The sequence below is a fragment of the Aphelocoma coerulescens genome, chromosome 8 (genome assembly GCF_041296385.1).
Source record: "Aphelocoma coerulescens isolate FSJ_1873_10779 chromosome 8, UR_Acoe_1.0, whole genome shotgun sequence".
Classification (NCBI taxonomy): Eukaryota; Metazoa; Chordata; class Aves; order Passeriformes; family Corvidae; genus Aphelocoma; species Aphelocoma coerulescens.
This window is the reverse complement of record NC_091022.1, coordinates 31934641-31956658: the sequence shown is the minus strand read 5'-3', so window position 1 is coordinate 31956658 and position 22018 is coordinate 31934641. Positions and strand designations below refer to the sequence as shown.

The following is a 22018-nucleotide window of genomic DNA, read 5'->3' as shown; positions in this document are numbered from 1 at the left end:
AGCTGCTAAATGAACCTTTTGGAATTTGGGAGGTGCCAACCTTCCACCTCCGAGTCCTTTGAGTCACTGAGAAACTGTCATGCAAGGTGCTGCGAGCGGTGGGTGCCGCTCCGAAGGCGGATTTCTTGGAAAACTCCCTGCTAGTACAGTACCTGCCGGCGTTTCACTGCGCCTTTCAAACGCGGGCAGTTTGGCAATAAAAGCATCATCCTCTGATAACACAAGCAGAAGAAACGCAAAGGAAAGAAAGAAAGAAAAAAGAAAAGAAGAACACAAAAAGAATGAAAACACGGATCCCAAGTGAAACCAAGCAGCGCACTTGTATCAACGGAGAGACAGAGAGGTGACGGAAGGGGCACCGACACGGGAATAGAACAGCTCCTTGCTCTGCCAGGAATTGTCCAGACTGACACGCAGCCAACGAGGAAAGCACACCAGAACAGCACGGAGGACACGGAGATGGAACAACCCTTCACGGGCTCTTGGACAAACTCCGTCGGACTTTGCCACAGGGAACGGGGAATGCGGTGGAGACGGACTCCAGCCCCAGCTGCACTGGGGTGTCCCAGCCCCCCGGGATCTGCAGTGCTCCCTGATCCCAGACCTGCCCATCCCTGCACACCTCTCACCCCAGCTTCTCCTCGTTTGGGACTTAGAAGTGCTCCCTCCTCTGCTGTGGATTTTCCTGGATGCTCACCCAGCACCAGCGCCTGCCCTTGCCTTGGTGGGGACAAGGAGATGCTTTCCCAATGCAGATCCCAAACCCTGTCTGTCCCTGCCTGTCCCCCATCCAGCTTTTCCCAAGGTTTAGGTTGGATGCCAGCTGAAAAGGTTCCTTATCCAGAGGGTGCTGGGCACTGCCCAGGCTCCCCAGGGAGTGGGCACAGCCCCGAGGCTGCCAGAGCTGCAGGAGCGTTTGTACAGCGCTGCCAGGGATGCCCAGGGTGGGATTGTTGGGGTGTCTGTGCAGGGCAGGAATTGGATCAGTGATCCTGGTGGATCCCTTCCCACGCAGCATTATCTCCCCATGGAGCTGGAGATGCAAAACGTGGGATGCTCCTCCTGGCTGCCCCATTTGGAGCTCCCCATCAGGGGTGACCCCAGAGCCCTGATTTTGGTTCTCCTCTGAGAAACCCCCATGGAGGGGGTGGGACCCCAGTCCAGGACCCCAGCCCAGCAGCCTCACCCCCCCCCCGCTCAGTGTGGGGAGGTGGTTAAAACACCCAACAGCAGCTCTTGTTCCCAAAAATGTATGAGAGAAAAAAAAATGTCTAAACTGAGAGCCTGAGGCACCTCGAGAGGCGGGAGCAGCCCTCAGCCCGCTCCCATCGCCCTTCCCAGCCTCCTGCAGCCCCTGGGACCATCCCTGTCCTCAGCCTGGCTGTCCCCTCCACCAAAACCACGTCCCTGTGGCCACCGTGCCCTCAGGCACCAGTCAAGGCCACTGCCAGTGCCACCAGCGGTGGCCTGTGGCCCAGGGGACGCTCAGGGCTGGCTGCCCCTCGCTCCAGGTGACGCTTTCCCCAGCGAGGTGCTGTGACAGTGACAAGAGCTGGAACAGGTACGAGCACCCACAAGAGCTGAGAGTGAAGCAACGACAGGATGGAGACGCAGTCGGAGACTCCAGCAAACCCACGGGGAGGGCTCGGTGCCGCCGGCACCGCGGGGACAGCGCCGTCACCAGCACCTTCCAGCTGCCACAGGCGGGGTTGGTGGCAATGCCACCGCTCCCCACGGTGACAGCAGTGGCAAACGCTGCAGCCAGCACGGTGGCCGAGCGCACCGGAACTCCCGCCAGGCTGGGTTTTCCAGAGGGTTGGGAAGAAAAGACAAAGGAGGAGGGTGTTCCTGGGAGAAGATGGAGCTGCAGGAAGCGAGGGGCGAGGGGCTGGCAGCCAGGGGGTGGCGGGGATGGAGGGGGGGGAGCGCTGGCAGCAGGGACGGGGGGGACAGGAGGGGATGGAGGAGGGAGGTGGGGGGGGACCCAGCGCCTGGAGCTGGGAGCTGCCAGCCAGACTCGATTCCCACTCCTTGTCTCAGCCCCGGGGTTTTGGCAAACCCCATTTTTTTCAGGACGCTCCTCCGAAAGGAAACTGCAGCGTTTGGTTCTGCTCTAGGACGTGCCAAGTGGCTGGGAAGAGGCTTTTCCAAGACCCCTTTTCCTGTTACCGCTTTAAGGGGAAGTGTGAATTTAAGACATTCCAAGAGACTTAATATTCCTGGATCCCAAGGTCTGGCTTCCAGCCCCACTCCCCTCCAGGCACAAGCATCCCCTGCAAGAAAAGCTTATTTTGCCCCAATTTACAGCCCAGAACCACATTTCACATTATAATTCCCTTGACTTTCACCAAACATCCATTTCCCACAACATTTGGAAAAACTTCCCTCGCAGCATCACCCTCCTGATCCATCACCCCCCTCAAATCCCTGCTAGCATTTAAAACCCTGATGAAAGCTAACAAATCCGACTCCAAAGAACGATCTAGCGAGTGAAAAGGCCTCGGGAATTACTGGAGGACGTAGGAAAGGTGAAAGAACAGCAGTGCTGTGTGTGTTTACCGACGGTGGGAGTGGTGGCTGCGCTCAGGGAATTGGTGGAAGATATGGAAGAAGTACTTTCAGCACGGGCTAGAGGTGCTATCGGAGGAGGGCTGGAGGAGTGGATGGGAGGGCTAAAAGGCCTGGACTGGAGAGAAACATAAAACAACACAGAGTTAAAGCAAATCCGCACAGAAACATCAACATTTGCATCAAACAAATAAAGTTTTGCCTGGACCCTCAGAGCCTCCTGATTGCTCCACTGGTGTCCCGGAGGAAAAACTGGAATGAGTTCTTTTAGTGCCAATGGCATTTGAGCTCGGAGCTGGGAAAACAGATTATCCCCACCATCGTGTGGGGGTGGGTGTTTGAGATTCCCACCCATCCACGCTGAGGATGGGAGCCCCCAGGGGCTGTGGGATGGATGGGATGGGCTCGGCACCGGGAAGGGAGCAGTGCCCACCAGATGCCAACTCCCCAGGTCCTCAGGGATCTTTTGGGATCAATCCTAAAACCCTCACACCTTACCTGAAGCAGCCAGGGGCGGCAGGACAGGACACCACGGCCCAGCTGGGTCCACCGTTCCCGGGACAGCCCGATGCGCTCTGCCCTGCTCCCAGACCCTTCCCTGGGGCACATTCCCATCTCAGCCCATCCCCTGCCTCTGCCACGACTGTGAACCGCGGTTTGCCCACGGTTGGCACCACCAGGCTGGCAGAGCAGAGGCGGGCACAGCCCTTCCCACGGGGAATTCACCCCAGCGGACAAATCCTAGAAAACAATCCCCAACCCATCCCGGTGACCGCCAGCCCACTCTCTCCGCTCCACTGTCTCATTCCAGACTGGGAATGCCACCCACCACCCCTGGCACATCCCTGCCGTGCCCCCGGTGCCCCCCACGTACCACGTCGCTGACGGGGGGTTTGCCCGGGGGCAGCTTGGGCCGGGACGGGGGCCGGGGCGGCGGCGGCGGGGGGGTGCCACACGTGGCCAGCGGCGTTCCGGGGCGAGCCGGGGACGAGGAACCTGCAACAAACGGGAGCCGTGAGCGCCCCACGGGCTGTGCCCCCACGGGTGCCCACCCCAGACCCCCACCAGCTCCCCGTGACCACGGCACAGCCCAGCAGCTTTGCACGGAACATTCCAGGATTGCTGGTGCCCACGGGGTCCTGGCAGGGGCTGCTCAGTGCCCGGTTCCCTCAGCAAAGTTGTTATCAGAGGAGTCGTACAGCTCTCCCAAAAAAACGGGGGCAGCGTTGGTGATGGATGAACCACTGCTCCAGGGGCAGCACAACCGGGAATTAGGGATCCTCAGCACAGGGATAAAGCTTTGTCCTAGCACAGAAGGGAAAGGGTGGAAGGGGAAGGTTCTGGGATGTGCTGGGAGCAAATCTCCCACACAAATCCCAACGCTCTGGAAGAGGCTCCCAGAGGAAGGGGTGCTGATCCCAGGGCTCACATGGACCCTGGCCCTGCTGCAAAGGGGGATTTTTGGGATCAAATGGAAATTCCAACAGGTGCTTCACGGGAGATCCAGGAGCCTGCTTCGCTCCAAACACAGGAATTCCTTCCAGGAGGAGTCCAGAAATGACTGGAGCTGGACAGAGCGGGCAGGGGTGGCACCAGGACATGAAGGACAGCAGGAGTGGGAGGGAATTCAGTCCCCATTCCCAGGACAACTGACCCAGTGTTTGCCATGAACTTCCACGGAGCTCAGCAGCCCTAGGGTTGGCTCACACTGATGAGATGATGACTTAAAAATTTTCCCACTTCCAAGAGAATAATTTCCTAAATCGTTTGGGTGAGACCCAGATTAAGGAAGGATCAAAGCTGGATTTATAGAAACAACAGGAGGTGAAGGAGAGCAGGCTCAGACAAGAGAGGGCCTGGCTTAAACGGAGTAAATTCCAGTCCTTTCTTTGCCCAAATCCAACATTCAGGCCACTTTTATTAAAAAGCCTAATTTGGGAACCAAAGCTTGAATTTTCCCCTTCCTTATCCTAATAAAAGCCTGACAAAATAGGAAATACTGTGGGAAAATATCCTTGCTAAGTGAGTGGCACAGGGAGGGTTCTGTGGCCACCAGGTAGCCAAAGCCCTGCCAGATGGTGGCTTCTGTCCAGGGAATGGGTATTTCCTAGCACTAGAAACTGACAGCATGTGGAAACCAGCGTGGAATCAGAAACCGGCTGGAAGGCTGGGCTTAGAGCAGCGTGGTGTGGTGGAACGGGGTTGGAACAAGATGAGCTCTGAGATCCCTTCCAACTCCACCCTTCCACCGTGACCCCGCACAGGGCCCCAGCCCTGCCTTGGGGACACCCACAGGAGCTGAAGGCAGGAGGGGATCCTGGCATGGCTCTGCTCCCCAGCACCCAAAAACCGGCCTTGGGAGGGTGGAAGGACAGGTGCTGGGTCTGTGCCACACCTCTGGATCAGCTGCCACGGGCTGCAGCTTTTGGAGGATTTGCACCATTTTTGGGTGGCTGTGTCCACGCTTCCATTTTCCAGCTCGCTGCGCTGGGGAATGCCGAGGTGCAGCAGGATGCAAAGCAGTCCAGAACTGAGCCAGGAGGCAATTCCTGGGGAGAAGGGATGTGGATCTTCTGGGACAGGCTGAGCAGGGCTCCTCCATCTCATCCACTCCCACATGGGGAGCCCCCGGCACATCTCCATCCTGCACTCAGCTGGGAAGGGGCTGGAGAGCAGTGCAGGATGAATCCTGGTGGTTCCTGCTGCTGGAAGCTCCTGGAGAAGGCCCAGCTCCAGCAGTGGCAGCAGCAGCTGGACACTGCAGCCCCCACAGGGACCCCCAGCCACCCCTGAGCCAGCACAGAAAAGCCACCAGCACTGAAGCAAAGCCACACTCACAGCACCAGCCACACTCGGGGGCCCCTCCGTGGAGGTGACAAACGCCCCAGGCAGTGACACAACTTCCAAGCTCCCGTGACGAGGGTGACAGTGGTGGGATACGGAGCTGGGGGGCTGCACACCCACTCCACCACCGGTGCAGGTTCCTCAAGGCTCTGTGAGGTGATTCCCTCAAAAATCACCTCTGGTGGGTGCAGGATGGGAACACAGGGCTGAACTGGGGTCAGGCCCTAAAAGAGCAGGCTCAGGCTGCAGCTCCTCAAGCAAGGAGTGTGAGGAAACCGAGCCTCCCCGAGCTCGCTGGCCCTAATGAACATTTCTAATAAAGCAGGTGAAGGCAGGCAGAGGCAGCAGGCTCTCCCATGGGAGAGGTTCACCCTGGAACACATCTCCCCATCCCCAGCTGAGCATCCACACCCAGAGCCAGGAAGGACCAAGCACCGCTCAGACCTGTGAATAATCGGGGTGAGAGGACTCGATTTAAAACCCCCCCGGGATCTGAGGCTCGCTCAGATGATTTGCCTGAAACATTTCTATTCCCAACGGAGGACAAAACTGCAGCAACAACAACCCTGCGCCCAATTTTGGGGGGCGGCTCCCGGGAGCTTTGGGGAAGCCGCCCCACGGGAGCACAGCGAGGGGCAGGGAAGGACACGGGACACACGCTGGAAGCACGGCACGGCCGGGCACGGGCACAGCCAGGCGGGAGGGGACGGCGGCGGTCAGCACGGGCACACCGAAGCACACCCGAGCTCTCAGCACGTACCGCTGGTGCTTCCCGTGCTGGCGCCCGGTCCGGGGGACGACACCACCGCGCGGTAGGTGGGCGGCGGAGGGGGCGGCGGGGTGGCTCTTTGGCCCGGCCCAAAATCTTTGGGAGAGGCGACCGGCTCGGCGGAATCATCCTTAAGGTGGGGCTGCTCGGAAAGCTTCTTGGGAACGTCTTCCAGCTGCAGCGGCGAGGGCAGCGGGCGGGGATGCTCGGCCGGAGCGCTGGCCGGGCTGCCCGCGGCCGCCGGCGGGGACGGCGCTTTGTCCCGGGGCGACAATTCCGGAGGCGCGTTTTCCGGGGATTGATCGGAAAAATTGACCCACTTGTCTTCCGCGGTGGCAGCAACAGATTTGGGGGACGGCACGGGGCCAAAAATGCTGTCCAAGTCATTGATGGACGGGAGTTTGTCCCGTTTGGGCTCTGCTGCTGCCTGGTCCCCTCCTGTGGTCAGAGGAGGTTTATTTTACACCGAGCATTAAGCGAGGGCTCCGCTACTCTCTACGGGCTCTACTTCTACGGGAGAGGCCCTAAAAACAACTTTTCTTATTTCTATTTATATAATTCATGGGCAAGAACATTTCCACCACAGCCATGTGCGACATGGAATGAATCCCGCGGGATCCAGAGGCTGGAGGAGGGAGCATGCACCACGAGCCAAGACTCCCAAATCCCCCCAAATTTACAGCCTTTTTTGTCCTCTAAACCACATCACGTCCTTCTCAGCAGCTCTGAGGTACCAGCAGATACCAAAGGTGTGCACTCAGCGCTGACACACCCCGCTCTCTGTCTGAATATATATTTATAAACACTCAGGTATAAATATATATATTTCAACATGCTGCTTGGACACTGCTGGAGGCTGGACATGCAGCACAGGATGCACACAGGGAATGTATTCCAGCCACAGGGAATGTTATTCCAGCCACAAGCAGGAACAGATCGGGACTTCAGGGCTCTGCTCACTGAGCCACCACACACCAACATTCCCACCTGACTCCAGAACCACCACAGATCCGTCAGCCAAGCATTTCACATCCAGGGAAGGGAGATCCTAACACTGAAACAGCATCACCCCATCCCCACTCCTCTATTTTGGGGATCCATCCACGGCTCTACATTTAGGGTGGAGGGGATGAAATAGGATTTTGCTAAACCAGACCTCAGCCACTTGCTTTACAAATCCACAAGACACAGCCCAGCAAATGATCCAGCATTTGCCGCTGGGAATGGATCGATGGATGGAGATGGACAACCTGCCAGCCTGGCTGCTCCCACAGACAGGAAAATTGGGATACAGGAGCACAGATGAGGTGGTGATGGACAGAGCAGTGAGGCCAGAGCAGGGGAGCTCTTCGTGGCAAAGGAGCTTCATCCCAAGGGGCTCTGACTGCCCCCACACAGTGCCCGGTCCAAAGGCACTGCCTTCCCTGCTCACATCCCGCTTTTCCATCAGCCAGCACCATGAATTATATGCTTGGAAGCACCTGATGTCCTCTGGCTGCATCCGACACCTTTCCATCCCCGCCCTCGGGTTGTCCTTCATTCCCAGGACCATTCTCCCTTCCCTGCCCCGGGCTGCAGTACCAGGGGGGCTTTTCCCACCTTTCAGTAGGAATCGAGGGGCAGGGAATGCAGGAGCAGCTCCCTGCCCCAGGCAGAGCCTGCACACCCCATTATTTCCTCAGCACAGCCCATGCAAGGCTGCTCCAGGCAAGAACAGGGCTCTGGAATTTGGGAATATATCCCAGTTCTCAGCAGGATATTAAGGCTAATCCTGCATTGCATTCCCAGAGTGACTGATCCAAAGGCAGGGATGCTGTAAAGAACATTAATTTCACCAACTTGGGAGCCAAAAAAATCTTCGTGCTGCTTCTACTGCAGCATCCACTGAAACACCACAGAGCTGTGGCTGCCCTGGATCCCTGGCAGTGCCCAAGGCCAGGCTGGACACTGGGGCTGGAAGCAGCCTGGGACAGTGGAAGATGTCCCTGCCCATGGCAGGGTGGAGCTGGATGAGCTTTAAGCTCCCTCCCAACCCAACCCGGTCTGGAATTCTCTGAATTCCGAGGGAAGAGGATGCACAGGGACCAAATCCGTGTCCAAAACGCAGCCACAGGGACCTGACCCCCCGGTGCCACCCCAGGGCCCGGGCCAGGACCTGTCCCCCCCCCGGTGCCACCCCAGGGCCCGGGCCAGGACCTGTCCCCCCCCGGTGCCACCCCAGGGCCCGGGCCAGGACCTGTCCCCCCCCGGTGCCACCCCAGGGCCCGGGCCAGGACCTGTCCCCCCCCGGTGCCACCCCAGGGCCCGGGCCGGCGCTGCCAGGGCTGTTACCGAGTGCCAGGGGCAAGGGGGAGCCGGTGCGCGGCGGCGTGGCCGGGATGTTCTTCGGGGGGAGCGGCGGAGGGGCTGGAACAGAGCACAGAGGGGAGAAGTTCAGCTGGAGAGCAGCAGGAAGCATGGAATATTCCATGGAATATGAAACAGGATTGCTGGGAAAAGGGGATAAGGCTGCGATGAGCTCCGAGCCCCATCCAAGCCGGCCTTGGGCACTTCCAGGGCTGGAGCAGCCACAGCATCTGTGGGAATTCCAGCCCAGCCCCTCCCCACCCTCACAGCAGGAATTCCTTAAGGCCCAACATCCCATCTACCCCAGCCCTCTGGAATTGGGAAGCCATTTTTGTTGGGTTTTATGGAATTTTTTCCCCCCATTTTTACATCTCAGCCCACGCTCCTGTTTCAAACCCCTAAATTAGCACTTTAATTAAACCTGGAGCCTCTGAGGCACAGAGCTGCCTCCACCTTTCTCCCGCGCCCATCCCACGTGGATCCAGGATGTGCCTACGGGATCAGGAATGCTGGGGCTAATTAACAGTGGCTAATTAACCAGCGCTGCTTTACAGGGGCATTTCTGAGAAGGAAATGGTTCCCCAGCTGCCCCAGGCAAAGGGAGAGCTGCAATGAAAATCAGGGATTCGGGGCTGTGCAGCTCTTCCTGATGTTATCCTGGAAAAACTGGTGCTTCCAACTTTTCCAGCCAAATAACCACGGCATGAACATGCAGGATCAGGATCCATCCCTCCATCCCGTATCGATCCCACTCCCTCCTCCAGCCCACGGTGCTGTAACCCAAGTCAAACCAAGGGGAAAAAACCAAAACAACCTCTAATTTAAAATATTATGGAATTGCACAGCCCAGATGAGGAAAACCCAAATCTTTGACCTGATTTCTGTAGGTATTAATTTAGTTTTGTGGTCACTTACTTCCAGTTGGAAAAGGTCTTGGAAGTTTTGGGGACTCTATGTTTGCGTTGACGGGCTGGGCTGACCCCCATATCTCAGGCTGGTCCACAGCAGCTGAAAAAAAATCAAAAATAACCATTTGAAAGCAATGAAAAACCCAAACATTTCCTTCCAAACACGAAAGCACGCGGATGAGATGCTGAGGCTCTGGGAAAAGAGAGACCAGACAGTGACAGAAACCTCATTAATTAAAGACAGGGGGTTCTGTAACGGTGGATAATTAAAAGCCTGTCTGGGTTTGAGGCAGGACGTGCAATTAGTTTGACACTCATGCTGCTTGACAAACAAAACAATGCCAGGGATGGATTTGGAGGCTTTTTATGGGAAGGAAAGCATTGTATTGATGGCAAAAACAGTCCAGAATTTCAGGATAGGCAAAAAACCCAAACCTCATCAGGTATTAAAATGAAAAGAGAATTGTATTCACTGGGAGTAAAGGGGGGGAAATGGATATTTTTATAAAGAATTGAAATTTCTTGGAGTTTTTTGTGCAGAGAACTGCACACAAACATTACTTTGATGAAAAGAATTAACTGGAGTCGTTAATGACAGGACATAATGAGGCTACAAGGGCAGTGGCCACTCCCTGAGGTCCTGGAGGCTCCAGGAGGAGGAGGAGGAGGGAGGAACAACCCTCTCCAGGGGGTGAATGGGGTTGGTTTGGGGGAAAACAAGCCTTGCAAGGTCCCTGTGCTTTGGGAGAGCAAGGAAAAGCCAGGTTTGGAAGGAAGCAAAGTGTCTCTGTGTCTAACAAGCACTGTTTTGGGGGGAAAAATGCCATTTTTGAGGTGGCATTTCCTAGGAATGGAGGCGCTTGTCCAACAGCTACATCCAGAATCCTGGATGGAGTTAAACTCCCCCTGCTCCAGAGTTTGATGGGGAAGTCCTGAGTTTGGATATTCTTGAGCTGTTCCCTGTCAGGATCTCTCCCAGACCTCGTAATTAACTAATTGACTTAAGCCCTTGCTCTGTTTCCATCCAGCCCGAATTAACCCCGGCCCGAGGCCGCCCAGAACGTGGCCACCCGTCCTTCAACCCCTGCTTCGGCTTCTTCCTCTTCCAGCAGGAGCGCTGGGAACCTGGGAATCAGGGAATTGGTGAGCTTGGAAAAGCCCTCTGAGCCCACCGAGCCCAACCATCCCCCAGCACTGCAAATTCCACCCCGACCTTGTCCCCAGGTGCCACATCCACACGGCTTTGAGATCCCTCCAGGGACGGGGCCTCCACCCCTGCCAGGGCTGGAGAACCTTCCCGTGTCGCTGCCAGGAGATGCCACCATGGCCCCAAACTCCCCACGACCCCAAACTCACCCACCACAGCCCCCAAACTCACCATCCAACTTCTGCTCCTCGAACGCCGACTCCAGCGGGGGCCCGAAGAGCGGGGCCAGCGCCGCCGGATCTTCCCCGCTTTTCCTGCTGTGGGATGAGACAAGAACAGAGAATCCAGGAGGGTCATTCTCGAGTTCTGACCTCGTGTTCGAGGCAAACACAAATATTTTCAAGCACTTTTTCTCTCCCAGACCAACGAGGAGCTGGCTAAACACAGGATTTCGGGTGGGAAAAAGGGAAAGGAGAGTGGTAGCAGCACGGTGCCAACCCTGCAGTGCCACAGCAGCTGGGGGACAGTTCAAGCTGCTTTAGGATTAGTCCAAACTTCATGGGAAAGGATCAAAAAAAAAATAAATACTTGAGATCTGGGCCACGCTCTGGTCCAACACACCTTGAGTCGAACCCTGGAGCTGCACAGGGCACGTTCCCAGTAAGATTTGGGGTTATTCCGTAAAAAACTGCATGTTTGCTGTCCTGAACCAGTATATCCCCACCAAAGGTTGGCCAGCTCTCCCTATGGATCAGGCTCAAGGTGGCTTCCAGCAGGGAATGTCCTTGGGGCTTTTGGGGGAGAACAGGGATGGACACTGAGCATCCCAACCATCGTCAGCCCCTTAGTCCTGCCAAAATCCCAGAATAGTTTTGGTTGGAAAGACCTTAAAGCCCATCCCATCCCCATTCCATGGCAGGGACACCTTCCACTATATCCCAGGCTGCTCCAGCCTGGCCTTGGGCACTGCCAGGGATCCAGGGGCAGCCCCAGCTGCTCTGGGCACCCTGTGCCAGGGCCTGCCCACCCTCCCAGGGAACAATTCCTTCCCAAGATCCCATCTAACCCTTCAATCTTCCCATCAAGCACAGTGCAAGTGGGAAGGTTCCAAACCCACACTGGGATGAGGTGCCTGAACCTTGGATGATCCCCCCCAGGGCTCTGGACTGACCTGGCAGGGTCTGGCGTGGGCGTGGAGCGCCGGGGCCGCGTGATCTCCTCACCTGCAGGTGGGACAGACATGGATGAGAGTCATTCCCATTCCAGAGCATCCCCCTGGGCCCCCAGACCCCGTGGTGGCAGGGGGGTCACACCTGGTGTCCCAGCCACCCTGCTGGGGAGGTGCTGGCAGGAAAAATCTGCTTTGAATTCAGATTTATCGCTGGAGAGAACAGAAGCAGGGAGCTGCACTGCCACAGGTATCCCAAGGATGTCCCCCACACCCTTCTCCAAGGAAAGGTTTTTGGGAGCCACCAGCTCTGCCAGAACCACTTTAAACTGAACTTAACTCACTCATTTTTCCCCACCACCCTCCAAAACACCTCCACCAACTGCAATAACTTATTTTTTCCAGGCTGCAGGAGATACTTACTGGATAAATTCCTTTTAATCGTGCCCTGGAAGGAGAAACACAAAAATAAGTGGGTTGCACAGGGTCACGAGTGCATGGCAGGTGTCACCCCAGGAGCGAGGCAGCCCAGCAGAAGGGGCAGGAGTTGTCAGAGGGGACATTTACTGGACATGGCTGAACTCCAGGGAGCAGAAAGCCCTACAGAAAACCCTACAGAAAAGTTCTGAGCCACACGAAGCCACCACTGGCAGCTCTGCCTTCGGAGTTATCCCAAGTGCCACATCCACGGAGATTTCAAACCCCCCAGGGATGGGGACTCCTCACTGCCATGGGCAGCTGTGCCAGTGGCTCGTGGAGCAAAAGCCAAATCCCCCCAACCACAGGAGCGGGGACATCCCAGAGCAAGCGGGGTCTCCGGGGGTTCTCAAGGATGCAGGTGGAGAACTCCCATCACTGAGGGCCCTTTGTGTTATCCAGGTCCCCCCATCAGCTGGGGTCACACAACGGGGTGTGTGACACCACTGGCACCTGTCCCCACGCCCTGTGCCCACCCCAGAGCCCTGGCATGGGCAGGGACCCCTCCGTGGCCGCATTCCTGGGAGCGGGAGGAGCAGGAGGAGCGGGTTCTTACCGGGCTGCGCCGCTGCGGTCAGCGAGAGGGGAGAGAAGAGACACCTGGTCAGAGAGCGACAGGTCAGCACCCCAGGGTCCCCAGCAGCCACCACACCTCCCGGGGGGCTCCTTCCCCACTCCTCGTGGTCACCCTGGGAGAGCCCCCAGGGCAACCCTGATCCTGGGAAATAGGGGGGATTTATTTCCCCATCTCTTGGAGAAACCCCGACAGCACCACGGATGGGATTCCTGCCTTCTCCTACCTTTGGATGCACCATGGTCCAGGTAAAACCCAGCCCTTGCACACCTTGTCCAAATTCTTGGGCCCAAACCACACCCCCAGAGCACACTGAGAGCCAAGCCCAGCTCTATTTTTAAACATCCTATTTTAAAATGCACTAAGCCACAGAGGAAATTAAACTTCCTTCTAGAAGGGCAGGATTTGTTATTTGCTTTTGACAGTTCAGCTCTAGAGACAAGACAAGAGCACACGAGGCTGGGTTAAAATATTCCGGGAGATAAAAACGGTGTTTCTTACCGGACTTTTCCTCTAAAAGAAGGCAGAGAGAGGCAAAAAACAAAGAGAATGAGAAGGTGAGGGGTTTTTATAAAGAGGAGCCAAAGGTTTGTGTCAGGTTAAGGACACGGCAAAGCAGAGGGACAGCAGCGCGCCAGGGTCACCCATCCACGTGGGAGACCGGAGAGAGAGGAAATATAAAACGTTTGGAAATGTAAAAATTGTGTGTGAGCCATCTCCTGGAAAGAATTCCATGGTTTTATCACTCCAGGCCCTGCTGGCCATTCCCAGTCAAGGCACCAGGACTCCCAGTCCAGAGGGCTGGGAACAACGGGGACGGACACAGCGGACACAGGCCCTGGCACAGGGTGCCCAGAGCAGCTGTGGCTGCCCCTGGATCCCTGGCAGTGCCCAAGGCCAGCCTGGACATTGGGGCCCCTCCCAGCCCAATCCATGGGATTTAGGATCTCCCACCCCACTGCTCCCTTCCAGCAGGGATGTGGTGCCGGAGCTGGTTTGGGAGAGAAGACAAGTCCAGGACAAGGGCAGGGACCTGGCAGCAAATCCTGGAATTCCTGTGGATGCCAGACTCCTGCAGGCAGCTCCTGCCCGGGGCTCTGGAGCTTTCCTGGCCCGTGCCAGGATCCGGAGCGGCCCCGCTCCCTGGCCCATCTGCTCCCTTTGGCTCCACACGCCGGATTTGGGATCCCCACGTGCAGCAGCAGCAGGGATCCTCCTGCCCAGCCTGGCAGGGGCTTTTCCCTGAGCACATCCCGCAGGGAGGCTCCGGCCCCAGGGATCTCTCCAAGGCACAGCAGTGGCCCAGCCCAGCAGCCCAACCCCACAGCCCAGCCCACACAGGGATCCTCCCCACCCCTTCCCGAACAACGGCAAGCCCCAGCCTCGGCAGGAAAAGCACCACGGGAAAGAGGAGGCAAAACTCAGATTTAGGGAAATGCACATTCCATAAGAACTTGGTTTTCCTATTATTATTATTAATAATAATTATAATATTTCAATTGTTCATTTTAAGGTTGGGTTTTCCCCCCATTTTTTGTGCTTCCCAAAGCATCGTACTGCCATTTCTAATCCTGAAATGCCAACAGACAGAAACTCCCTGCTTGGGAAGCAGAAATAAAATCCACGGATTTTATTTCAGCTTTGCTTTGGCTTGGAGAGTCATTCACACTTCAGATCCAGGTTATTTATAAATCATGGGAAGCTCCGTCTGGGAAGACACTAAAGCCCACACTAAAACCTCCTGAAAGCCCAGAATCCAATCTTTTCATGGCTGAACAGATTGGGATGAGCCAATGGGAATCTTAACAAGCCTCAGGAAAAGCAGAGGGGGATGGTTTTTATACCAGGATGGACTAAGGAAAAACGACCTTTCCTTCCAGGAACCTGGACTCACCTCCAGGGTGAGAAATATCCCACTAAAATCCCATGGAAAATTCTCACAGATACTTTCCCTGGCTTGGGAATCAGGGCAAGGCCCTGAATGATGCTGCTTGAAAATTCCTCTTGACTGGAAATGATTGAAATTCCCCTTTTTCCTTGTTAAAAAATGAGGAGAAGGGGGCGGGGAGGGGGGGAAAATCAGGGAATAGTCCATCCTGACCTCTTTTATGAGCAGGAAAGGGAATTTTTAAGGTGTTTTGAACTGGAAACATCCTTTTGACACATCTGAGCAACACCTGCAGCCACACCCCTACGGAGCAGAGCCCAAAAGAAGGACACCAAAGCCAACCGGAGCATCAGCTCCCACCACCTTTGGGACGATCCCTGTGGAACAGCACTGCTCTGGGAGCTCTGGGAGAGTGGGAAGCAGGGATAACTCACCACGGGGGAGGGAGACAGAGCGATGTTGCCTATGGAGGCCTTGAGCTCGTCCACGGTGGCCGCACTGCGCAGGACGTCCTTGGCCTGCAGGGGCTTGATCTTGATGTTGAACTTCTTGTGCGCCTCCTCCTCCTCCTCCGACTCGCTCGAGGAGTAGAAGTGCTTTCCTTTGGTGGGTACAGCACAGTTAAGGAAATTCCCTTCCCGAGCGTTCCAAGGCTCCCTGGAGAGCGGGGAGCTGGTGGTCCCCAAGTGCTGACCCCACAGGCGATCCTGTGCCGTGCCCCTGCACAGCCAGAGGATGTGGAGCTGCTGCTCCCAGGGATAACTCTGGCCCTGGGTCAGCCCAGCAGGGGTTGTGTCCGTGTCCGGGTTTCGTGGAGTTGTTTTGGTTGGAAAAGCCCTAGGAGACAATCAGGTCCAGCCATCCCCCAGCGCTGCCCCGTGTCCCCAAGTGCCACATCCACAGGGATTTTAAATCCCTCCAGGGATGGGGACTCCAGCCCCTTCCAATGCCTGACCAGCCTTTTCCATGAAGGAATTTTCCCAATATCCAACCTAAACCTCCCCTGGAACCTGAGGCCGTTCCCTCTCCTCCTGTCCCTGTTCCCTGGGAGCAGAGCCCGACCCCTCTGGCTGCTCCCTCCTTGCTGGGAGCCAGAAGCTCCTCCCTGAGCCTCCTTTTCCCCAGGATAATCATGGGCATGGTGATCTCCGTGGATGCTCCCACTCCCTCATTCCATAGCAGTGAATCAAAGAATTCAAATCGCCCTCTGCTCCAAAGCCTCAGGCAATTCCCTCGGGAATTTGGCTTTATCTGCGGAGTGCCAGCACCAAATGAAAACCAAAAGGTGGCAATAAACAGTGATGACAATTAATAAGAAATAATAATCATGAAATAAAGAGAGCCCGTGAACACAGCTCCTGTTCCAGGCTGTAACCCAAGAGGCAAAGCCAAAACCAAAGGATATATCCTGGTTCCTCGGGTCGGATGCTGTATCCCTCCTCATCCAGCTCAGGTGAGTTCTGGATAGGGAACAAAAAAAAGCCCAGAAGAATGAGGAATGTCAGTTCCTGGAAAGCTGGAGCAGCTCTTTCCTCCTGTGGGGAGGGATGTCCTGCACTGCCCAAGCCCTGGGGCCACATGGACCAAAGGGTGCCTCAGATTCCACAATTATTTTGCAGAAGGAAAGGTTTTAATCCTTGTTTATAATCCAAGGTTTTCTCTGGATAAACTGCAACATCCCGCGGGCCAGGACAGAGCTCTCCAGAGCCACCTCATTCCTGGGAATTCTGATTGACCTGCAGGTGTGGAACTGGGATCTGGGCACAACTGATTTCACCCAAAAAGCCCCAGCTCTGTGTGGGAACAGCCTGGGATTCCCATGGGATGCAGCTGGACACAGGGAAGCTCCGAGGGGGGTACTTACATATCTGTCCCAGTCGATCTCCGCGTAAAATCCATTCGGGGCTCCGTTGGTTTTCTTCTGGAAGGGAAAATTCCCACGGTTTAAGTGAAGGAACCTGGAGTGCAGCGCATCCCACATGCCACTGGGTGTTATTCCACACCCCCACATCAGAGATCCAGCAGCATTCCCCATCTCTGGAATTCTCCCATTGCAGAGAGATGAGAGGAGGGAGCTTTTTGAACATTCATTAGGTGAACATCCAACATTTCTTAAGGAAAAGCAAGGGAATGGCTGTTTCTCCGTGTGCTGGGATGCTCCAGCCCTTGGGAAGAGCTGGCAGGGGTGGAAGCTCCTGATGCCAGTCAAGCAGGGAAATTTATTCGGTAAACCCCTTCCCCAAGAAAGGGGAATCCCGGGAAGGATTCCGATCCCATTATCCCGCATGCCAGGGGTTGTGAATTCGGGATGGAGCAGTGGGAAGGGTCTGGGATGAGTCAGTCCATGCCACGGGACACCAACACACAGAGGAATTGCTGCTTTGGATTGAGGGAATTCGGCTTGGAAGCAGCTCCAGGCATCCATCACCTCTGGAATCCTTTCCTGGTTGGCTCTGGGCACCCAAAACCCATCCCGAGTCCCATGGCCACCACAGCCAGTGACCAGCGAGGCCCCCAGGGCCTGGCCTTGGGCTGGGCTCATGATTTTGGGCACCTAAATGGGATAATCCAGAGGGAGCATTCCCACCCCAGCTCCCTGCCAAGGGTCTGATGGGATGCACTCCCTGATCCCCACCTTTATTTTAAGGTGAAATTCTAAAATCTGGATTTGCTCCAGAAATAAAGCCCAGTCTGAACCCAGCACATTTTTGGAATCAAACACTAAAGGAGACAGGGCTCAGCTCTAGCAGGGACATTTCAGTCTAACACCAGGGATAAAAGCAGCAATAATTATTAAAAAAAAAAAAACAACCCACAAACCTCTCCTTGTTTTCAGGTTAATGTAGAAAATAAAAATAGAGATTGGAAACAGCTGCTCTGGCAATTGCCCCCGAACTCCTCAGCCAGCAAATCTGGCCCAAGCCAATTAGCAGGAGTGGGAAGGAGGATGAGGGACTGGGCTTTAGCAGGACACCTGGTCCCTCTGCCCCTGGCATTCCTCAGGCCTCCCTCGGTTGATATTTTTAGAGGAAACCTGGAATTTGTCCGTTTTCACATGGATTTTTACGTTTCTAGGTTAAACAGAAAACTCCCCGAAATGCTGATGGTGGTGGAAGGGGAGGTGAGGCTGGAGGAGCAGAGGGCTGGGCAATACTCACGATGCCATCCCTGTCTGGTGACCCTCTGGAAAGAACAGAGAAAGGAGCTGTGTTAGTACCCAAACTGCACCCAATTAACCCATGGAAATCGGTTTTTTAATGAATTCATAACAGCAAAAACCGTAATTATGGCATTATCAGCACATCCGAGTCACCTGCCCCTTGTGGAGCCCGCACAAGGACACTGAACTCTTTCCCTCACGTTATCAGATGAGAAATTTTAGGTTTAGCAGTAAATAAAGTGCTCCTGCTGCTGCTGGGGCTGGCACTGTCCCAGCCAGCTCCTGCACCCATCCCACAGCCACATCCCTGCCCCGCATCCCTCCTTTTGCAGCAGACTAAAATCCCATCTGGAGGAATTTCCAGGCTTTAATTCCACCACAAGGACAGACCCTCCTCTGCTGAATGGACTGGGAAACTGCTGAGGCTCCTCAGGGATCCTAATCCCCAGCTTCTTATGGGATTTGGGATTGGGGCTGGGTCACGGCAGCTCTGCGGCCATATCCTGGCACTGCCCAGGGATGCTGAGGGATTTAGGGAACATGAATGTCCATGGAATCCAGATGGGCTCCTCCACCTCCCACACATTCCCGAGTTTCCTGCGCTGCCAGGGATGTGCCACCAGCTCCCATCTGACTCGGGGCATCACAGAAACCTGGGAGCTGCTTGGTCTCACTGGGAATAACACCTTTCCTTAAAGTTTTCCAATTAATCTGTGCTTGTGTCCCATCTCTCCTATTTTAGGCGTCTTGTTGCAAAAAAATCCCTGAAATCCTTCAGAAGTGGCAAAAATCCCCTCTGCTTTCACGTTTCCTCCTCACTGCGTGATCCCAGCACAGGGGTGTCACCTCCTGCTCCCATCCCAGCTGGAATTGCTGGAGGGACCCTCCCGAGGGGGAGGAAGAGCAGCAGCTCCTTCCCCACAGCAGCTCCAGGGATCCCAGTGCAGTGTCCTGGGGCTGTGGTGGCCCGGCTGTGGCCGGGGGTGGCCGCAGGGTGTGGCAGATGCCACCACCCGTCCCTTCTCCCGTTCCATCCCCGCTGCCGGCAGGGATTTGGAGAGCGCCCAAAGCCCTTTGGGCCGTGACCGCGCCGTGACCCCGCCGTGCTAATCACGGCTGCTGCTAATTGTGGTGTCCTCCAGGGTGGCCTCTCTGCGACCTCCCCACCACCCCCAGCGCCCTGGGATCCCTCGTGTCCCCGCCACCAGCTTCCCAATCCATGGGAACAGCGGGATGGAGCTGTGGAAATCACAGCACTGGATAAAGGCAGTGCCCAGCCCCAGTTCCAGCGATGTTCCCTGAGGAGGAGATGCCAAGGAGCCTCATTCCCACCCATTCTGGTAACTCACACACAACTGGAGCTCCTGGTGGATGGTGGATGGATTCCACCATCCCTGGGGACAGCTCGGGGACGACAGCTCGGGGCTGCACATCCCTCTGTTGGGATGTGCTCCATGTGTCCCCTGTTCTGAGCCCCTCTGTGCAGCAGGAAATGCAGAGATGCCAAGGCCACCAGGGTCACCCAGCCAGGCCCAGCAGTCTGTCCCTTGGCATGGGACACCTCCAAAGCAATTCCCACCAGGATGTAAAAAGGCTCAGGGAAGCAAACCCAAATGGAACGAAAGGAAAAACCCCCATGTTCCTGCTGGCAGGCATTCAACACCTGAGCAGCGCTGCAGGAGGGGACTCCCTGCTGCCTGTCCCCAGGACGTGGTGGCACAGCCCCCTTTGCCACAGCACTTTGGGACATCCACCCCAAAGCCACAGCGGTGGTGGCTGGGAACCACGGAATTGTCTGGGAACCACGGAATTGTCTGGGTTGGAAAGGCCCTCTCAGATCATCAAATCCAACCATGCCCAGCACTGCCCAGGCCACCACTGCCCCATGTCCCCAAGTGCCACATCCACACGGCTTTTAAACCCTGCCAGAGATGGGGACTCAGCACTGCCCTGGGCAGCTGTGCCAGGCCTGGACAGCCTTTCCAGAAGGAATTTCCCCAATATCCACCCTGAGCCTCCCCTGGCCCATCCTGAGGCCGTTCCCTCTCCTCCTGTCCCTGTTCCCTGGGAGCAGAGCCCGACCCCCCCGGCTGCCCCCTCCTGTCAGAGACTTGTGCAGAGCCACAAGGTCCCCCCTGAGCCTCCTTTGCTCCAGGCTCAGCCCCTTCCCAGCTCCCTCAGGAACTCTCCAGCCCCTTCCCAGCTCCCTCAGGAATTCTCCTGGGGCTCCAGCCCCTTCCCTGGGCCGGGCTCAGCACCCACACACAGCATCCCCCAGCAGAATCCCCTGCCAGATGCTTTCTGGGCAGCAAAATCCCAGTGCTGCTCCAGCCCCTGCACCTTCCCCACCCGGAACCTGCACAAACCTCTGGGTAAACAAAAAGGAATTTGCGTCTCTGAGGAGCTCGGGGCACGGGCAGAGATGAATCCCCCAAGCTCCGAGGAGCTGTTTTCCAGCGGTGCCCCAAAGCCCCCCAGAGGAGGAGAGCTCTGCCCAGCTCCCAGGAGATCCCACAGCGCCGGGCCTGCAAGGGGCAGCAGCTGAGACGGGATCGCTCTTCAGACTCGCTCCAAAGGGAGCAGCGGCCCGGGATGCCCCAAATCCCCTCCTTTCCTGGCACACCGCAGCGGCTCCTGCCCCATCCCATCAATATCCCATGAGCTCTTCTCAACTTACGTGGAATCAGTGTCCTTTTCTTTCTTGCGTATGCCAAAGGCCTTCCGGGTACGTTTTTTCAGTCCTGAGGGGAAAAGGAACACCAAGAAGAAGGCAATGTTAATAATAGGATACGTTATCAATAGATATTAATCATATAGACTTAATTAATGATAATTTTGTTAATTAAATTCATTCCATATAAATACATGTATATAAAAATATAAGAAAAATATTAAATATAAAAATATGCAAAACTATATTTTAAAAATATAAAAAATATAAATGTTAAAATAGATTAAAATGTATCTTTAAAATACATATATAAAATATACACATATAATATATATTAAAAATATACACACATTAAAAATATACACACATTAAAAATATACACACATTAAAAATATTTTTAAATATATATATTTAGGAAATATAATACATATATAATATCTGTTAGAAATACATATTTTTTATATAAAAATATATATATATAAAATATAGGTGTATATCTATATAAATAATATAACCCTTCCAATAAATCCTCCTAAAGGTTCCTCATTCCCTGGCCGGCTGCAATCCATAAATGAGGTGAAGACAGGGAAGAGCCAAAGCCAAGGGATCACAGTGTTAAGGAGCTGCCAGGAGGTTGTGTGGACATTTATTTATTTATTTGTTATTCAACACCTATGGACTCCCTCCCGGTGTGTGGCACTGAGTTACTCCCCAGTCCGTATTTCCCAGTCCATATTTCCCAGTCCATATTTCCCAGTCCATATTTCCCAAGCTTTCTGTCCCGCTTCCTCCCTCCTTTCCTGTGCTGTTGGTGGGCACTGATGAAAGGAGGGAAAACCCTCCTGGGAGTTAAAACCCGGTTTAACCCCTGAGGTTGGCCGTGCCCAGCACAGGTTTGGATCTGCACCATTCCTGGGACCAAGGATGCCGGAGCCAGGCAGAAAAGTCCTGGAATCCCAGAGCCCCCCAAAGCAGATGGAGGAGAGGGGGTTTCTCCAAGCTTTTCCCTCTTTTTGCAGGATGCCAGCATGGTTTGGGCTGGAGAGGATTTCAATGCTTATCCTGTTTCACCTTCCCCTATCCCAGGTTTTCCAGCATATGAGATCCATGTATCCCATAGAACCAGCTGGGAGTGCCGCTGAGCCCTGCAGGCTCATCCCACCCCATTCCCGGGTAGCTCTGCTCTCCCCACATCCACCCTTTTCCCCATTCCCACTGCTCCAAGGCTCAGGGGAGTCGTTAATAACAGAGCAACATTCCCATTCATCTCCCTCCTGGAAAATCCTCATCCTCCAAACCCAGAGCGGAACAAGGAGGGCTGAAACACCCCGAACCGAGCTGTTGTTTGGTCTCCTCTGAAGCAGAACCCAAGCTGGCTGAAATTTGTCAGAAGCCTTCTGCTGGGTTATGTAAGAGTTCCATCTGCTCGGAGTGGGGGTGATGGAGGGGGAAAAAGGGATATTTGGGAACAGGAGAACAAAAAGGAGCTCTGCCTTTG

At 55.2% G+C, this 22018-nt stretch overlaps 1 protein-coding gene across 1 annotated transcript in view; it reads right to left on the bottom strand.

Moving 5' to 3' along the window:
• The window catches only part of SGIP1 (SH3GL interacting endocytic adaptor 1), a 46912-nt gene that overhangs the window by 10184 nt on the left and 14710 nt on the right, over positions 1 to 22018 (bottom strand). Inside the window, exons 3-17 of the mRNA XM_069023643.1 lie at positions 20527 to 20590; positions 17848 to 17872; positions 16554 to 16610; positions 16095 to 16149; positions 15124 to 15299; positions 13303 to 13314; positions 12784 to 12795; positions 12174 to 12198; positions 11754 to 11805; positions 10814 to 10899; positions 9443 to 9535; positions 8513 to 8587; positions 6173 to 6619; positions 3443 to 3564; positions 2560 to 2686 (exon numbers count right to left, since the gene is read on the bottom strand). Of these exons, the coding sequence (XP_068879744.1) occupies positions 2560 to 2686; positions 3443 to 3564; positions 6173 to 6619; positions 8513 to 8587; positions 9443 to 9535; positions 10814 to 10899; positions 11754 to 11805; positions 12174 to 12198; positions 12784 to 12795; positions 13303 to 13314; positions 15124 to 15299; positions 16095 to 16149; positions 16554 to 16610; positions 17848 to 17872; positions 20527 to 20590 (1428 nt within the window). The remainder of the gene's footprint in view (positions 1 to 2559; positions 2687 to 3442; positions 3565 to 6172; positions 6620 to 8512; positions 8588 to 9442; positions 9536 to 10813; positions 10900 to 11753; positions 11806 to 12173; positions 12199 to 12783; positions 12796 to 13302; positions 13315 to 15123; positions 15300 to 16094; positions 16150 to 16553; positions 16611 to 17847; positions 17873 to 20526; positions 20591 to 22018) is intronic.